This window comes from Melospiza georgiana, chromosome 2 (genome assembly GCF_028018845.1).
Source record: "Melospiza georgiana isolate bMelGeo1 chromosome 2, bMelGeo1.pri, whole genome shotgun sequence".
In the NCBI taxonomy this organism is placed as follows: Eukaryota; Metazoa; Chordata; class Aves; order Passeriformes; family Passerellidae; genus Melospiza; species Melospiza georgiana.
In genome coordinates, this window is record NC_080431.1 from 79,767,028 (window position 1) to 79,783,792 (window position 16,765).

Consider the following 16,765-nt stretch of genomic DNA (forward strand, 5'->3'; position numbering starts at 1 on the left):
ATTGGAGGTTTTCGCTCCTTCAGATTGGAGATTAATCTGCTGATAACGTCTAAAAAGGTGAACAATATTTCTATTGGTTCCTTCAGGTAGCTCATGCTGGCACGTGAATCTACATATTTCCTCCTTCGTAGTCATTTGTGAGATACCGGAATGCCCAGCCAGAGTTTTAGCTAGGCAGTGCCTGGAGAGTAAAGTTTCATACATCTGCAGGATGGCAACAGAAGGACTTCTTTCGGGTCCAGTGCTGTGGTTGATTCTCCTCTCCATTCAGGTCTCCCTGGGTAAGTACATACTTTATTTCGCATAAAGCAGTGAGATTTTAAAAAGTATGCAAATTTAATATAAATAGGTTGTTCTTCTACCAACCTCCAAAGCAAAGTGACAAAATGGTGTTTAAGTATGTTTCTGTCTTTAATTCAATCTCCTTCATAGTCCTGAGATAAGTAAAGGTAAGCCTTTTCTAAAAGTTTGGTATTTTACTCAGGTATCAGTGACTGGCTATTCTCATAAGAATTCAAGTTCAAATTTTGTAAAGAGTTTAGCTGTACTAAAAACCAGTTGGATATTCTTACTACTGTCTTATCTCTTCTGCTGAGCTCTTTGTAGATGAAATTAATAATTGCAGGTCTTTGTTCAATACCAGTTAGAATGATGTAGCTCTACCCATGTGTCCAGTGGAGTTTGGATAACATATCTCCTCAGTTGTTCCTATATATCTGAAGCTTATCACTATTTGTCTCTCTGCACTTCTGGAGCTATGTGTACATGCTTGATGCTGGTGATGAGAGACAGATTTTGGAAATCTCATTTTTTTTCTCTCCACACATGGAGGTGACATTAAGGCATTGTGGTGGTTGTCTCATCCCCATATGATGAGAACAAGACTTCGGAGTTGATGTTTTGCTATAGCATGGCCTTAAGTCTTGAAAGTTCTCACCAGTTGTGTGGGTGCAGTCAAAGTTCAGGGCAGGGAACAGGAGGCACTCTTGATGTACATTTTCATAATATGAAACGATTTTTATTTATTCACCTTTGTAGTGACGTTTTAGTGTCAACTGAGCTGTACTGCAGAAATGAGAGTGACTTGTCTGCCAACTTCTTGTTAATATCAGGGAACAGTAACTGACTGGAAGATGCAGACAACAGTGGCTTTACAATGACACCATCATCAGCACCCTATCACCCTCATCTCTGATCTGGCAGCACTTGCACTCTCCATGCTGCTACAGGTGTTCTGATGTTCCCCAGGCACAGAGCACTGTGCCGAGTAGTGCAGGAGTCACAACTCTCCAGAAGTGAGCTGGAAATCTGCCCCTGAGGCAGCCAGCCTGGGCTGGAAACCTCCTCTTAGGGCCTGGAGACAGGAATGCATGGTGCACCCTCATCTTTTCCTATGAGAAGAACTGGGTTTTCAGCTGGAGTAAGAAAAATCTCATGACTTTTTAGCCAAGCAGAACACCAAACCACTGAATTCAGTGAAGGTACTTGCGGGACATGCTGTGGAATGTAAGGAAATACAAAATTATACCTGTACATATCATAAAAAATTCACAGAAGAGTGATTACAGCAAATGATAGCTTTTATTAGGAAATATTGAAACCTGTCAATTGGGTTATGCCTACCTCTGCATCCAGTCTTGCATGCTGTTACATGTTGAAAACATCAGATGTACAATTATTTAAAAATTCAAGTGCACAGAGGTCATACAGTTGAGTGAAGAGATGTTTGTTTTGTCCATGGATATGGCTAATAGAAATTGGTAATTTGGTTCATTTAAAAATGTCTTAGGAATTCAACTTTTCTTAGAATTCATTACCCTTTTGAATGTATAAATATTGTAGCTGAGAAAACTTTTTTTTTGGGCTATGTTCTTCAAATACTCTGGGGGTTGTTCTCCAGAATAACTTTCTTATTACAGAAAGATTATGCCCCCTCTAAGACAACATGTTGCAGGCAGAAAGTGGTTTTCTAGTTACCTAAGAATTGTACTGTGCATGTGACTTTCTTACTCAGGAGACTTGAAGAGAGAGGATATTTTGCGGAAAAAAATAAGTTTTGGAAATTACCAATTGTCAGTCACTTGAATAAACACCTTTTTTTTGTTTGTTTGTTTGTTTGTTTGTTTCCAAATTTAAATGATAGGTAGGAAATTGTGAGAAATCCAGCAGTGTTAGCAAAGAGGTAAAGCCATTGCCTGTGTATGAGAACTGCTCCATGGAGAAGGACTTGGGGATATTGGTGGGGGCAAATTGGACATGAGGCGGCAATGTGCCCCTGCAGCCCAGAAAGCCAACTTTGAGCTGAGTCTTCAGGCAGAACCCCTGACCTTACCAGCTCTCCAGTGGCTGGCCTGGCCCCTCTGGCAGCCAACTCCTCCAGTTACCTCACTCCCAAAGACACACAAATTTGGCTTTCAGGACAATTAACTCACAGGATAAGGAAGCTTGATCTATTGTAGCAATCACACACTGGCAGGCAGTCCCCTCACCTATTGGAAAAAGGCTCCCAATATTACCAGTTAGATTGTGCCTGGGCCAGTCTGACCCTCGCTGCTGGGCCAAAGGCAGCAACTGTGGCGTGTCACCCCAGAGACACCTTGGCTTGCTGGTGGTTGCAGCTGGGCACTGAACAAGTCCAGGCTTGTTAGGAACCCCGTTTACCTCAGGAGGAATAGCTTCAGGCGATGGTGAAGAGAAAAAGGATGGAATCTGCTGGAGGGTTATATCCAGAGGTTTATTCCATGGTTACAGAGGTCTGAACGTGAGCAACTGCTCCAACCGAACACGGCCGCATGGTCTGATTCACCTTTTAAGCTCAGGGACAGGGGGAGGGGAGGTACAGGTGAGCCACCAACCAGGTGAGAGGGGCAGGGTCTCAGGGGAAGATGACACCCAGACAGGCCAATGACCTCTGGGCATAGGGGCATCCTTTGAACATGACCAACCACACAACGCCTTGCTGGAATGTTAAGCCTGATTGACAGGACTCACTCAGCATGGGGGCAAGGGGGAAGGGAGAGAGGCCTAGGCACACCAGGGAAAGTGACCTGGAAGGCCAAAGTGGGACATTACAGCACACCACAACACTCACCCACTCCAGTTGCCAGTGTTTATTGTGGCAGACTTTGTGAATCACAAAGCAGGGACATTACTCAGCATTTTCCAGCCCTGGTGAGTCAGTAAAAGAGAAAGTTTGCCTGTCATTAGAAATAATTTACATTTTAGCAGTGCAGTTAGCTCAAACTCGTAAATACAGACATTACTCCTTGCAAAAAACACTCTTTAAGTTGGACTCTTTAGAAAGGTGAACGAAATAAGTCTGATGTAAGAGTAAATTAGGAGCAGTAATGATCTCATTAACATCTGCAGTAGATAATCATGATTAAGCTCTGTCCTTTCTATAACCTTGCTCTGTCTGAAGGCGCTGACGAATTGAGGCTGTCTAACGGAACTGGCCCCTGCTCTGGGAGAGTGGAAGTAAAACATGAGGAGCAGTGGGGGACCGTGTGTGACGGTGACTGGACCATAAGGGATGCTGAGGTTGTCTGTAAGCAACTACAATGTGGATCTGCTGTTAAGGCCCTAAATCGAGCTCCTTTTGGACAAGGAACGGGACCAACGTGGTTGTACCGAGTTGATTGCCGTGGTAATGAATCTGCTCTCTGGAACTGCTCACATACAGGATGGGGTTCTTTTACCTGCCCTCATTTCTTTGATATTGGAGTGATCTGCTCAGGTAAGAAGTGATCCAGCCTTGTACAATAGAAAAAAGATACGAGCCTAGGATCAAATTTTGTCCTAGTTCAATAAAGCCAAGTACTCCCTCTACTCATCCAAAGCAAGTTGCTCCAGCATTAAGTTTTCTGCTGACTATGAGTGCAAGCTGACTTTGCCTGGGCACAGCAATGACATCGAATGAGCATATTAACATATAGAACAGAAAAAAAATCAACCCACTATTTGTTTCTACCACAGCTCTCCCAGGTAACAGGAGAGCAGTACTGAACTTGTCTTTGACAAGGAATTGGGGCTAAAAAAGCAGATGTAGGTAGAGAAGCAAGAAAATGCAATGTTATGTCATACAACTGCCCTTCTTCTCCAGATCTTTAGTTAGGCTAAGACAAGACGGTCTGCACTGGCAAAAAAAGACCAATACCTGTTTGGCTGCTTCCTGTGCAAGATGTGCATGGTTTTACCCTTCGGAAAAGGAACCACAGCAAGAAGTTTTTCCTTCCCAGCTTCAGGACTTTACATTTGTCCTTTTATGATTTTTGTGAGGTTCCTGTCAGCCCATCAGTCTAGCCTGTCTAGATCTCTCTGAAAGGCAGGTCTGCCCTTGTGGTTATGTCTCCACCCCCCAAAATCATAAGAGTGTACTCCATCACCACCTCCATGAAGATAAGACACTGAGCAGAACAGGCCCCTGGAAAGACCCAACAAGTGAAATTCCACTTGCTGACAGTCTTCAGGTAGAGTGCAATTCACTAATGGCTGAGCCTGAGCATTCAATCAGCTGGTTAACCATGTTGTTCTTCCAACCAGATAGCAACATTCTAGTTCTTGGACATAAGAATATTATGCAAGACAGTGTGAATGGTAGTGCTAAATGTGAGGTAAATGGCATGTGCTGCTGTCCCCTCATCCATAAATCCATTTTAATCAGAGAAAGCATTACAGTCCCACAAGCATGATACATGCTTGATAAAATCATGCTGACTCTTCCCATTTATCTCCTTGTGCTCACAAATAAGTTTCTACAAGTCTCACTCCATCTTTTTTTGAAGTACCAAAGTGAGGCTGGTCAGCCTGCAGATCTCTAGACTGTCTTTCTAGCAATTTCTGAAACTGGGTACAACATTTCCTGTTTCCTCTTCCTGGGGTGCTTCAGCTTCCTATTCATTGAAATAATGAGGTCTCAAGAACACACACACTAGTAAACAGCTATTTTTCTATTTATCTATTTGGGGACTGTTACTTCTCAGTCATTGGCAGATGCTCAAAGTTTCCTTCCTTCTTTCCCAAGGATTTAGTATTTTCACATACTGAGAAATAAGCAACCTCATACACCATTTTCTTGTTTATCAGTGCTATAGAGGAATTGCCCCAGTCACAATTCAAAAGCATCAATGGTCCTCAGAGCAGTGAAATGTTCTGAGGGGCTGAATGGGCTATTTTTATAGCCCATTAAGGAGCTATAAAAATAGGTCAGTACAACCAACTCTTGATGCTAGATTTCTTGGTTTTGGGGTTTTTTTCCAGGCTTCTCTGATATGCATCTGACTGGAGGGGACACTGCCTGCTCAGGACATCTGAAAGTAAAGAAAGAAGAAACTTGGGCCACTGTCTGTTTCTCACATATTAATTTCAAAACTGCCTCTGTTATATGTAATGAGTTAAAGTGTGGCCAGGCTGTGGATGCCTTGAGAGGAACTCACTTTGGAGACAGACATGAGCTGATCTGGCAAGAGGAGTTTCACTGTGCAGGGAATGAGGCTCACCTTGCAGACTGTCCCAGGAGCATGCACCATACTAACACGTGCACTCATGATGCCATTGTTGTGTGTTCAGGTGAGACTTTGGACCGATGGACATAATTCACTAATGTTCTATATGCTTTTTTGTGTTAACCCACAGTTCATAGCATCTGTACACTTCTGTGGTCCTCAGGATCCTTGGATGTTTCCCCTACCATGCCTTGAGCCATTCAAGGGGGGCCAGAAAATAACAGAGAGCAGTCCCACAATGCCTCACTCTCTCTACTGAGAATCTGCATCTAACATGGGCTGTTCTAATCAGTTCACTACCACAAAGAGATCTCAAAAGGGCTGTTATTTCTTTTATGCTAACCCTTCTTAAGAACTCCACAAAGTCATGGCTGCTGGGAGCTCCAAATACAGCTGTGTATTGCCACCCACTGAAAAAGCGAAGATTAGGCCTAACAAACAACTTTTTCCTGAGGCCACAGTTCTAAGGAGGTAAACTAAACCTGGGGCAGAGCTCTTGGCAACAGTTCGACACAAAACAAGCCTGGAAAAGGGCTGGAGCTCATGTCCATTTTCTGGCCAAAGGGCTACAGTCTGTTTCAAGACAGCCTTGGATACTGTGACCAGTGGCAGCCAAACACCTCAGCTGAGGCATCTAACAGGCCTTGGCTCTTGCCTCTAGCTTGCAATAGTCTTGGCTCAGAGCTGAAATCCTGTGCTCATTAGGGGTACAGTGCAAGGACAAGGTAAGGGCAGAAAGTAACAGAGTGAGAAGAGAGGGACTGCATGGGGCTGGCAGTAGGACACAACAGTGCCATCCACCCTGCCCTTTATTTATTGTAAATATGCTGATGGGTATGGCCTGGGGTGTTCAGAGCCTTGCTCTGGGGCATCGATGAAAGCTGAGAATCCCCCACTCAGTTTCTGCTTACCAGGAAATGTGACATGACCAGCTACTGGGAGAGAGAGTGATACCAGTTGCTCCTACCCTGAGTTCCTCACATGCAAGGCAGTGCTGAGACTGCCTCTGCAAGAGAAGATGTTGCAAGGTAGCAGCAGTATTGTGAGGGGAGGAGGGAGGAGAGCAGAGAGGAGACACAAAGAGTCAAAAGACTTTTAGTCATACAGTGCAGGCTACAACATGGACAATAGAGACTTTAAGAGCTGGCTTATCAGCATTCTGTTCTAAGATGCTTTCCAGTAACCTGACACAAAAATGAGTGCTAGTTTCTTGCAGATAGAGACAGCTCTCTTACAGTTTTCAGTGCAGAAGCACAAATGCCCAAAAGTAACTGCTAAGCTCCTTTATTCTTTCTGCAGGCTACGGTGGGTACAGGCTGGCAAACGGCAACACCACGTGTTCAGGGAGAGTACAGCTTCTTCACGGAGGCACATGGGGAACCCTGTGTGACTACCTGTGGGATTTACCAGCTGCCAATATCCTCTGCCAGCAGCTAGACTGTGGAGTTGCACTACTGATCCCAAGTGGACAGTCCTTTGGGGAAGGAAATGGATCTGTCTGGAATGCCACATTCAGCTGCCAGCAGAATGGCTCACTCCTGAGAGACTGTCCCGTGCGTGCTCTGGGTCAGGATGAATGCCCTGCTGAAAAAGAGGCTCGTGTGCTATGTTCAGGTAAGCAGTGGAAAGGTCTAAGAAGAGAACTGAAAAACTCCTTCCTTGAGGAAAAATATGGACTCAAAATTCAGAGGGCATATGTGGAGTCAGGCTCTGTCGTTTGACTGCTGCAACAGGAGGCAAGGCTACACTTCAAGTGTACCACAAGGCTGCTCTGTCTGAAATGCTCCTAGTGTAGGGAAACAGCAAGAGCAGGGCTGCTGCACAAGCCAGGATGAGCTGGGCACAGAGGCTGAGCACAGCACAGGCAGAGTCCTTGCCACCAAGACACAATCCAAAGCATCTGCAGAGAGGGCAGAGGAAGGTGTTGGTAATAAGGTCTATGAGCAGTCCCAGAGAAGTCAAAGCAAACAAAGAGGTGTAGGGTCTGGCTGGAGAGAGCAGCCAGGCATACATAGCACGAGATAAGACTGGAGACGGTTATACCTGTCATGTACTTGAGGCAGGATTGAATTCCTGGTCCAGGTTTAAGTGAGGACTTGGACCAGCAGTTGAAGGATGCAGAGCTGTAGGCCCTCAGTGATATTGGTCTGAAAAATTAAAGTCTATTGTTTGACCCAAACCCCCAACTCCTAACGCCCTGATTTTAAAAATTGCAAATGGGATGTAATCCTGAGTTCTAGTCATTCTTCTCAGTAAAACAGGCTGGACTGAAGTCTAGTTATGAGTATGAAAGTTTCTAGTTATGAGTATGGCCCACTTAAGTCATTTTTACTACTGAATGATAAAGAAAACTCATTCCTGTTTCCCAGTCACTTCCAGGTCCTGCCCATGAGCAAATGTAACACTCCAATATTCCCTTTCTCTTACATTCAGGGTGTCCAGGGGGCAGGCTGGTGAATGGCACCACGTGCTCTGGCATAGTGGAGATCCGCCATGGAGACACGTGGGGAAGACTCTGCCACTCCCACTGGAATTTACAAGCTGCCAGTGTTCTCTGCCATCAGCTGAACTGTGGCTATGCAAAATCAATCCAGATGGAAGATGGTTTTGTGGATGGAAATGGGACTATATGGAGAGATGCTTTTCACTGTAAAGGGACAGAGTCCTGCCTATGGGACTGTGTTCAAGTGACTTTGGGCAATCCAACCTGTTCAGCCAAAGAAGCAGCCACGGTAACTTGCTCAGGTAAGTCAGCAGGGGCCTTTTATGGGTGGTAGAACTTCAGACCAAAGCAGTGCTGGTGACCTCACTGATAGGATCTAGTCTTTTAGGTGGGGAAGCCTTTCTTGCTTCCCTTTGCAGGCCCTTGTGTGCATGAAAGCAAACAAAGCCTTAACAGGGGCAGTCTCCTTCACCAGTGGTGAGAATTAATACTTTGCCAGCACAGAAATTTGTCTTCCATAGCCTTCCTGCAAGTTATTTCTACTGCAGTGAGATAAGTAGATGTCACTCAATATATTTCCCAACTCTCTTGAGCCCAGGTCTTGCTGAATCACTCAGACTCTCAGGGGGTGAGAGCCGCTGTGCTGGGCGAGTTGAGATCTCCCTCCATGGTGTGTGGAGCAGAGTCCTGGATGACAACTGGGACATTAGGGATGCCCATGTGGTGTGCAGACAGCTCCAGTGTGGAACTGCTGAGAAAGCCTATTACCTTCCAAAGTCTGAGCGAGGCACGGGTCTCGTTGGCCTAAGGAGTGTCCAGTGTACTGGAAACGAGACTCAGCTAATGCTCTGCAACACCTCCCATTATCAGACAGTGCCAACGGGAGTTTCTGAAGATGTTGGTGTGATTTGTTCAGGTGAGTCACTGTGTGAAAGGTACAGAAGGTTTCCTAGGATTTCTCCAGCCCATGTTGTGCTGTGGTGTCACAGATCTTAAGCTGGCATGAGTCTGAGCTTGATGATAGTTAAGGAAGAAAGTGTAATTTACATAATGCTTTCTTCATCTGAATTTCTTACAGAATTATTTTCCAGAGTCAAAAAGAACTATTAGAACACAGAAGCCATAAGAACACTAATTTGGCCATGATTTCCAAGCATTCTTACTCCCACTTGAGAATTAAACAGCTTTCATTTTGTGACATTTCTATATTTATAGATACTTGCAGCTATTCTACAGAATATTACAACTGTTTCTACTCTCCTCTGATTTTGCAACCCATCTATAACAGGAACAGTGTCTGCCTCTAAGTAAATGAGTACAGACAGAAAACAGGTTGTCTGGCTTTCTAAGATAAGGTGACCTCTGCATATACTTGGTATGATTATACTCCTATTGCTAGCAATATCTCACCAGAATTATTCAAACATTCACCTGATGCAGGAGTAGGCCTTTCACTTTATGCAGTTTTAGCCTCACAGGACCTCTGTCCAAGCAACCATAGCAGAAGAATTGGGATTTAACAAGAACATGATGTCTTAAAAGTGCTTTAAAAACATTGCCATTATGCTGACCTGTGCATTATAGTTGTGTTGCATGCTGACATCTGGATTTTCCTCCTACAGGCAGCAGACGGATGAGGCTGGTGAATGGAACAAACCGCTGTGCCGGGAGAGTAGAGCTTTATCATCATGGCATCTGGGGCACCATCTGTGATGATAACTGGGATCTATCAGATGCCAATGTTGTTTGCAAACAGCTGGGATGTGGGCATGCCATTGAGGCATTTGTATCTGCTCATTATGGTGAAGGGTCAGGGCAGATCTGGCTGGATGACGTGAATTGCACTGGGGCTGAATCTGACCTCTGGGCATGCCCCTCTAGGGCGTGGGGCCACCACAACTGCCAACACAAAGAGGATGCTGGAGTCCTGTGCTCAGGTGTGTTTGGAAAACCCTTTTCTGAGCCTATGGGTTCAACTAGGAAGGTTGTATAAAAGGGAAGTCAAGAATAGTGGGGACTGCTTGGACAACCTCCTCCTGTCTTGATGACCAGCATGGTTGGTCAGCACATCTTCTTGGTCCTACCAAGAAGCAAAGGATCTACACAAGCCCATATTATGCACCAACACACACACACATACACACATGAAAAAAAAAAGTCTGTGGTGTAGTAGGATATTTGGGGCATAAATTTTAGGAATTTGTAAAGATTTCCACAGCAAGGGGCTGTGTGCTCCTTCCAGTCAGTTCCAGCTGGCTCTGAAATCAACGGGAACAACCCACTGTGCACTACAGCAGCAGGCATCCAAGTAGCTTATGGTGGCTCTGCTCACACATATTTAAGACAGAATGGCAGCAACAAGAGAGAGGAGAAATGAAAGAGAAGTAGAAAAAAATACAGATGACCCCTGAAGGGAGTTAGGGCCTGTTAGAGCCCCTGAAAAGACTGCAGCCTCTGGAGTACCCCTGCTTCACAATATAGGTAGGACCAATACAGCTAGTTAACACTGTAAAAAAAGTGTTATTGAATACACAGGAAAGAAACATCACAAGAAATCTGTGGCACTAATTCAATTTTTATGCCTTCACTTCCAGATTTCCTGGCTCTGAGGTTGGTGAATGGCAACGACTGTGCCGGGCGTGTAGAGGTTTTCTACAATGGGACGTGGGGGAGCGTTTGTTCCAACCGCATGTCCCTGCTCACCGCAGCAACCATGTGCAAACACCTGGGCTGCGGAGACGGAGGAGGAATAGCCACGGACTTCAAATATGGCAGAGGGTCTGGGCCCACGTGGCTGGACCACATTGAGTGCACTGAGGAGCACAGCTCGCTCTGGCAATGTCAGTCAGACCCCTGGGACCCTCAGTCGTGCAGCAACCGAGCTGAAGAGACCCACATTACTTGCACTGGTAATCAGAAATGTATTTATATGTGGCCAGACGTGTACATTAACCTATGTATGCACGTATGGACATCACAGCAATTACTTTGTGTGCACTTGTTAGCTGGTGTATATTGTTTCTAGTTTCATGAAAATGACAGCAACTTTTTTTTTTTGTCTAAATCATTGACTTAAAGGAGTGAATTAAAACTACAAGATTATCAGAGTGCTTTGGCCCCATGAAATCCTAAGATATTCCCTAATGGGATGGTCCCATTGCATATTTTTTAGTGCAAAAATCTATGATACACAGTCAGTCTGTGAGATCTGAGCTAGTGTCAGACTTTCCAAGAGGTCTAGAGCCAAGTTTATGTTTCTACATGTAAGCAGGCATATCTGTATATACACATAGCCTTGGAAAAGTGTAGAAATCCATTTGGTTCTAAAGGTTCATTTCTAATACCTGCTCTTATGACAGTATTTCACACCTATGGGTATCAATATCTGCATTCATACATAATAAAATATAATAAGAAATATTAAATTAAATTAAAATATAAAATATAAAATATAAATGAAATATAAAATATAAAATATAATAAAAATGAAATCTATGTGACATTCAGATACTCTGAAAGGGATTGCAATCGCCTCATGAGAAGAAGGAAAGCATAACCATCAGGAAGATTATTACTCACAGCAACAGCCAAGCAGCCATCTGCCAAGAACTAAACAGGCCATACACATATTTCAGGAAATAATTAACCTGATGTTTAATTTTCAGCTATTTAACACTCCTTCATTTTTTTTCAGAGAATAATTAAATTATTTACTTCAATATTTAAATTCTGCAGGAGGAAAAGAGGCAACATCTCCAGCTGCATTTGCTGAGTGTCCAAACTCCACAAGTTGTTCAGGTACCTTCACTTCTTTGTTTTTCCTTATTGGTCTCTGTGGACCTTCCTGCTGTTTCAGTAAAACAGAAGGTTTCTGCGTTTTGCAGACAGGGAGAAGTTACGAGTCATGGGAGGAGAGGATGAATGTTCAGGCAGAGTGGAGATGTGGCACCAAGGTTCCTGGGGAACAATCTGCGATGACACCTGGGACATGGCAGATGCCAATGTTGTATGCAGGCAGCTGGGCTGTGGATCTGCTGTGTCTGCTCTGAGTGAGGCTGCCTTTGGGGAAGGGACTGGTCCCATCTGGTTGGAGAAGGTGCACTGTAAAGGAACAGAGCTGTCTCTTTGGGACTGTCCTGCCAAACCTTTGTTTGGCAAAAACTGTGATCATAAGGAAGATGCTGCTGTGAATTGCTCTGGTTAGTGACTGGTCCTTTATTACACAGGTCTGTGAAGGAGGTGGGTAGGGGAGCATTATGCCAGTTGTACTTCCAAGTGACTAGCCCTTTCATAATTTTGACTGGTAAAGCACCACAAATTATATGAAGATGTTCTCCCTATTTTTCACACTTGCCTCTTAATTGGGACTCACCTTCCTTTTGCAGGTGTGACAGAAACAACAGCATCACCCACAAGAGCAGGTAAATTCTTTCTCTCTCTTTTCTTTCTCCCATCAAATGACAATTTAATGTCCCTGATACTTAACAGATAAAACAGCAGTTTATTTCAGCTCATCAGAAAGCACTTCACCCAGCATTTCATAAAGGAACACTGAGAGGCACCACCCCCAGCTGCTGAATTTTATCTGCTTGAGCAGGACCCATAGCAGAGCAGCAGGTGCCCTGCCTCACCCTGCTGTGCCCTCATGGGCACAGCAAGGGGCTGCAGAGGAGCAGCCCTTTGGGACACGTGATTCTCTACCTGTTTCCTCTTGGTTTCCACTCAGATCGCCCCCGCCGCCCTGCCACAGGCAGCACGAGGCTTTCAGTGCCTGTCATCCTCTGCATCATCCTGGGGACCCTTCTCTGCCTGGTCCTTGCCATTCTTGCTGGGCAGATCCGACGTGCCAGGGCACAGCAGAGAGGTGAGTTTCTCAGGACTGGTATGAAATGCCTCCTTTACATGGCCCCAGATGTTTAGTTGGCTGGGGAGGCAGTGGGGATGGGTGACTGAGATGAACTGAATCTGTTGATACACTGCAATTTTTCATTACTTTCTGGCAGTGAAAGAGCCCAGAGGTACTTATCCTCAGTCAGCACCTCTTGGTGCCTTTCTAGGTAGCAACCAGGCCATGGAGGCCCCTGTAAGGCACTTCTCCTTTTCAAGACTCCAGCCTGAATATAGGCAGAGACTGTGAAAGTGATTATTACCTTTTACTTTCAGGCTCCAGACTATCCTATGACCCCTTCTCCGAGGCTGTCTATGAAGAGATTGATTATAACCTGATGAGGGAAAAGCAGGGAGTGACTTTCCTCTCAGGTCTGTGTGTATTTCTTGCTTTTCTCAAGGGAAAGCTCCTCCTTTCTGATCCAAATCTGATACCTTATGGGTCCCAAATCTACTGGGAAATTTAAAATTCCTGGATTTGAGGAGAGGAGTTTCCTGCCCAGTGGACTCTGTCAATTCCTTTCCTAGGGACAATTTGTTGAGTGAAGTTCTCACTGCAGCCACAGACCATAGATCAGTATAGATCAAACAAACAAACAAACAAAATCCTTTTGCTTCAATTATTTAAAGCAGGAACAAATAAAGGAATTATTTGCATCTCCCTCACAGCAGCTGGGTCCCTGTAGGTTTCCACCCATAGATTGCTTTTCTCCCTTTGTGGAGTGCCTCCCCATGATCCATGAGAGGTGTTATGGGGCCCCCTGAGGGATTCTTGGTAATTCCATTGTAAGCCTTGCAGAAGTAATACTGACTGTCAAAGAACATGCTGAACTTGGATGCTATTACTGCTCTTTTTCTCTGGTGCAGTTTTAGCACTTAAAGAGAGTTTAATCTGGTATCATGCTCTTTCTCATTTGCCTAGATTCTTATTCAGAGAGCTCAAAACCAAAGGAACAGTTTTATAGAGCAGGCAGTGATGAAGAAAATGGTCCTGGAGCAACCCAAGGTAATGTGAGAAAGGGTTTGTACAAAGAAAGAGATCCTAAATCAGGGTAACTTTTAATATCCAAAGCATTATGAGTGACTAAGACTTTCATTTCATGTCCTAGTGATGTTTCCTAGTGATGCAAAATCTTCTGTGTAACTCTTGTGGTGGAAGAGTGTCATACAATCTCATATACAAGTGCTAGTTTTCTCTTCTATATGAGGAATTCAAAATAAATATTTGCTGGTAGTTCTGCAGACACTTCACAGGATCCAGTCACATGAATCCAACAATGTGACAACTGCTTCTCCCAGACATTGCAGCCATAATAGCTTGTAAACTGTTACCTTATTTCTGAGACAGATGGGGAGAATTAAAACAGAGGAAAGACATATTCCAAATAAGAACACTGGTGTACAATTTGAGCTGATCAAGGGATCTTAATCCAAGTGATCTGAAGAAAATACTGATTCCTGTCTGTGGGGTTTGCCTGGGGGGGTACATGTGGTTTGTAGCTTAGGGTTTTTTTTATAATTTGAAATAGGTGAAGGAGAGCAAGTGTTTGGAGAAGAACTGCATTTTCCTAGAGCTGATCAAAAAGCTCTGTTAGCCATTGTCTGCTGTCCAAGAGATCAACTGCCAAAGGCACAAGCAGTTCTGAACCTCAGTTGCCCATATCCCATACTCTGCTGCACCATGTCTTTATTTTCTACTGCTGTTCTTATATTAAGGACTTTTTTTAAGTTAAAAAACAAACTAAAAGCTTTTCCTTACAAATCAAAAGCTAAAAAATAAACAAAAAGCTTTGAAGTGCTTATAGAGAAGACAATTATTCTAAATAAGTTCTCTTTCTGTTATTCAGATTGAATATTGATTTCTAGGTAAAAAGTGAAACAGGAGTACTTTGATTTACTTTTCTGTTTATACATGTATCATTGGTAAGCAGAAGTATTTACAATAAAACTGTGCACAGTAACATTTGCTGAAGGACAGATTCCAGTTAAGTACAGACATGTCAGTATTACAGCCCTGTGTTGCTGGATTATCAGCTACTGCTTTCCGTAGTGGAAATTAATACCTCTACTCTTCCAGAGGCCTCTCCACTGCCTGAAAATGCTCTGGAAGATGATTATGATGATGCAACAGAGGCCCCTGGACCTAGAGATGCTTCTCTTTCTGAGCAGAATGAACAGGAAATCATTGGGATCCCTGGAGAAAGTGACAGAAACAAGGACTCCCAGACAGGTGAGGCTAGAAGAGCAGGCTGTTCTGTTCTCACATCCAGCTAATCTATACCTCTGCTCTGCTTTCCTCACAGACATAAAATTCTTGCCTATGGCCAACCCAACCTAAGTTTCCACTGCTGCAAATTAAAACTGTTACTTCTCATTAAAATGACCATGGGGACAGAGGGTTGCAGTCATCTTCATAACAGCCTTTTAAGTACTTGAAGACTGATAACAGTTTGTTCACATACCTATCCTCAGTCCTGTTCTGTATTTTGTTTCTCTACACAGCCGCAATCTAAATTAGTCAGCTTTCTACTTAGGCCTTGTAAACTACACTCTGCCCATGATGTGTCTCCACTCAGTCCATGTCTGTAGGCCTGTATCTTTCAAAAATTGCTTAACACCCAAAACTTTAAGGTATTTCTTTACAGCATGGTACTGAGACCTTACTAGTGTCAGGTCAAGCAGAAGGACCAGCTCTTACACCATATCCTTCTGTTTATGGATGCTCAGGTGATACTTCCCCTTTTTCCATCAACATGACAGGCTTGAGAGGGCTCAATGCCTGATGCAGCTTCAAATAATGCCTTGTAAAATACTACATATCATTAGACATATGTTTTTCAAATTATGCAATTGACTGTTTCTCCTTTCATCTGTAGTCTCTTTAGTGTCCTTATTAGATCTCATTCTATGTCCATGGAGGATGGATTCAGCTAGGTTTTTAACCTGGCACTAAATTCTGTCAGGCCCATATAATTAACAACAAATATTTAAGACAGACTTTTTTTTTTTATCAGTGTATTTAATATAACTGTGAAACACTTGATCTGAACTCTACTTTTTGGGGTAGTGATAAATATTTCTGGCCTATTTGAGATGTGGAAAATAATCAAAATACAGGACTCAAAGTAACTAGAGAGACATTAAAGAATGTTTTTTTCACAGCCCATGAATACATTCCTTTTAATATTGTGTATAAAGCTTGATCCTTGGATATGTATACACACTGCAGAAGGCAGAGTGACATAAACATTTCTCAGGTCTTTCACAGACACTCCTATCCAAAGTTCTGATTTCTGGAGGAGACAACTGGCAGCTGCACAACCACACAGAGGTAATACATGCAGGATGTGCATTTATCTATCTCAGTGTTCTTCCCTTCATGTTTTCAGACTGGATTCCCAGAAACAGGACCTCTGAAGCTGAGAGATCCTCATCCCCTGCTCTTGAGGATACGGGCTATGACGACATTGAAGAGCTGGGGCACTGATAGACTGCTGAGCTGCACTGACTTCTCCTGGAAATACACCACTGTTCATAAAATGCTAATCCTGTACTAGCAGAACCAGACCAACCTGCATTTAGGACTAGCTTGCATAAGTTTTGGTTATTTCCCAAGAAGAGATTATATACGTAAAATTTAAGGAAGCATGGCGGTTAAGAACAGCTTTGAAATTTCTCTTATAATTTCTTGTTGTTAAGACTTAGTGGACACTTTTCGATTTTATTTTAAATACCTTCTTTTTTTTTTTTTTTTTTTTTTTTTTACTGAGTTAATTTTAAAATTATGATTTTTCTTATTAGAAACTGTCCAAAGATCTCAAATTTATGCTTTTTCTCCCAGATATATGGGGACAGCTTCTGGTAATTATTTGGAATGGAGATTGAACTGCAAGAAAATCATCAAAATTCTGTTTCAGCCAAGTCTTTTGAG

At 43.4% G+C, this 16,765-nt stretch overlaps 1 protein-coding gene across 1 annotated transcript; it reads left to right on the forward strand.

The window, feature by feature from the left end:
• The first annotated feature begins 211 nt into the window (after positions 1-211).
• LOC131096914 (antigen WC1.1-like) lies at positions 212-16,321 on the forward strand. Its single transcript, XM_058045548.1, has 16 exons — positions 212-281; positions 3,422-3,736; positions 5,260-5,568; positions 6,804-7,118; positions 7,938-8,249; positions 8,546-8,863; positions 9,570-9,884; positions 10,542-10,856; positions 11,683-11,745; positions 11,832-12,146; positions 12,333-12,368; positions 12,674-12,815; positions 13,118-13,214; positions 13,771-13,840; positions 14,912-15,085; positions 16,224-16,321. The coding sequence occupies exons 1-16, from the start codon at positions 212-214 to the stop codon at positions 16,319-16,321; spliced, it is 3,264 nt and encodes a 1,087-aa protein (XP_057901531.1).
• The last annotated feature ends 444 nt before the right edge of the window (positions 16,322-16,765 follow it).

Excerpts from the sequence above, each read along its gene's own strand:
- LOC131096914 (XM_058045548.1), top strand. The coding sequence starts at position 212 with ATGGCAACAGAAGGACTTCTTTCGGGTCCAGTGCTGTGGTTGATTCTC. Across the intron at positions 8,250-8,545 it reads AGCCACGGTAACTTGCTCAG|GTCTTGCTGAATCACTCAGA; the intron begins GTAAGTCAGCAG and ends TCTTGAGCCCAG. Across the intron at positions 8,864-9,569 it reads TGTTGGTGTGATTTGTTCAG|GCAGCAGACGGATGAGGCTG; the intron begins GTGAGTCACTGT and ends TTCCTCCTACAG.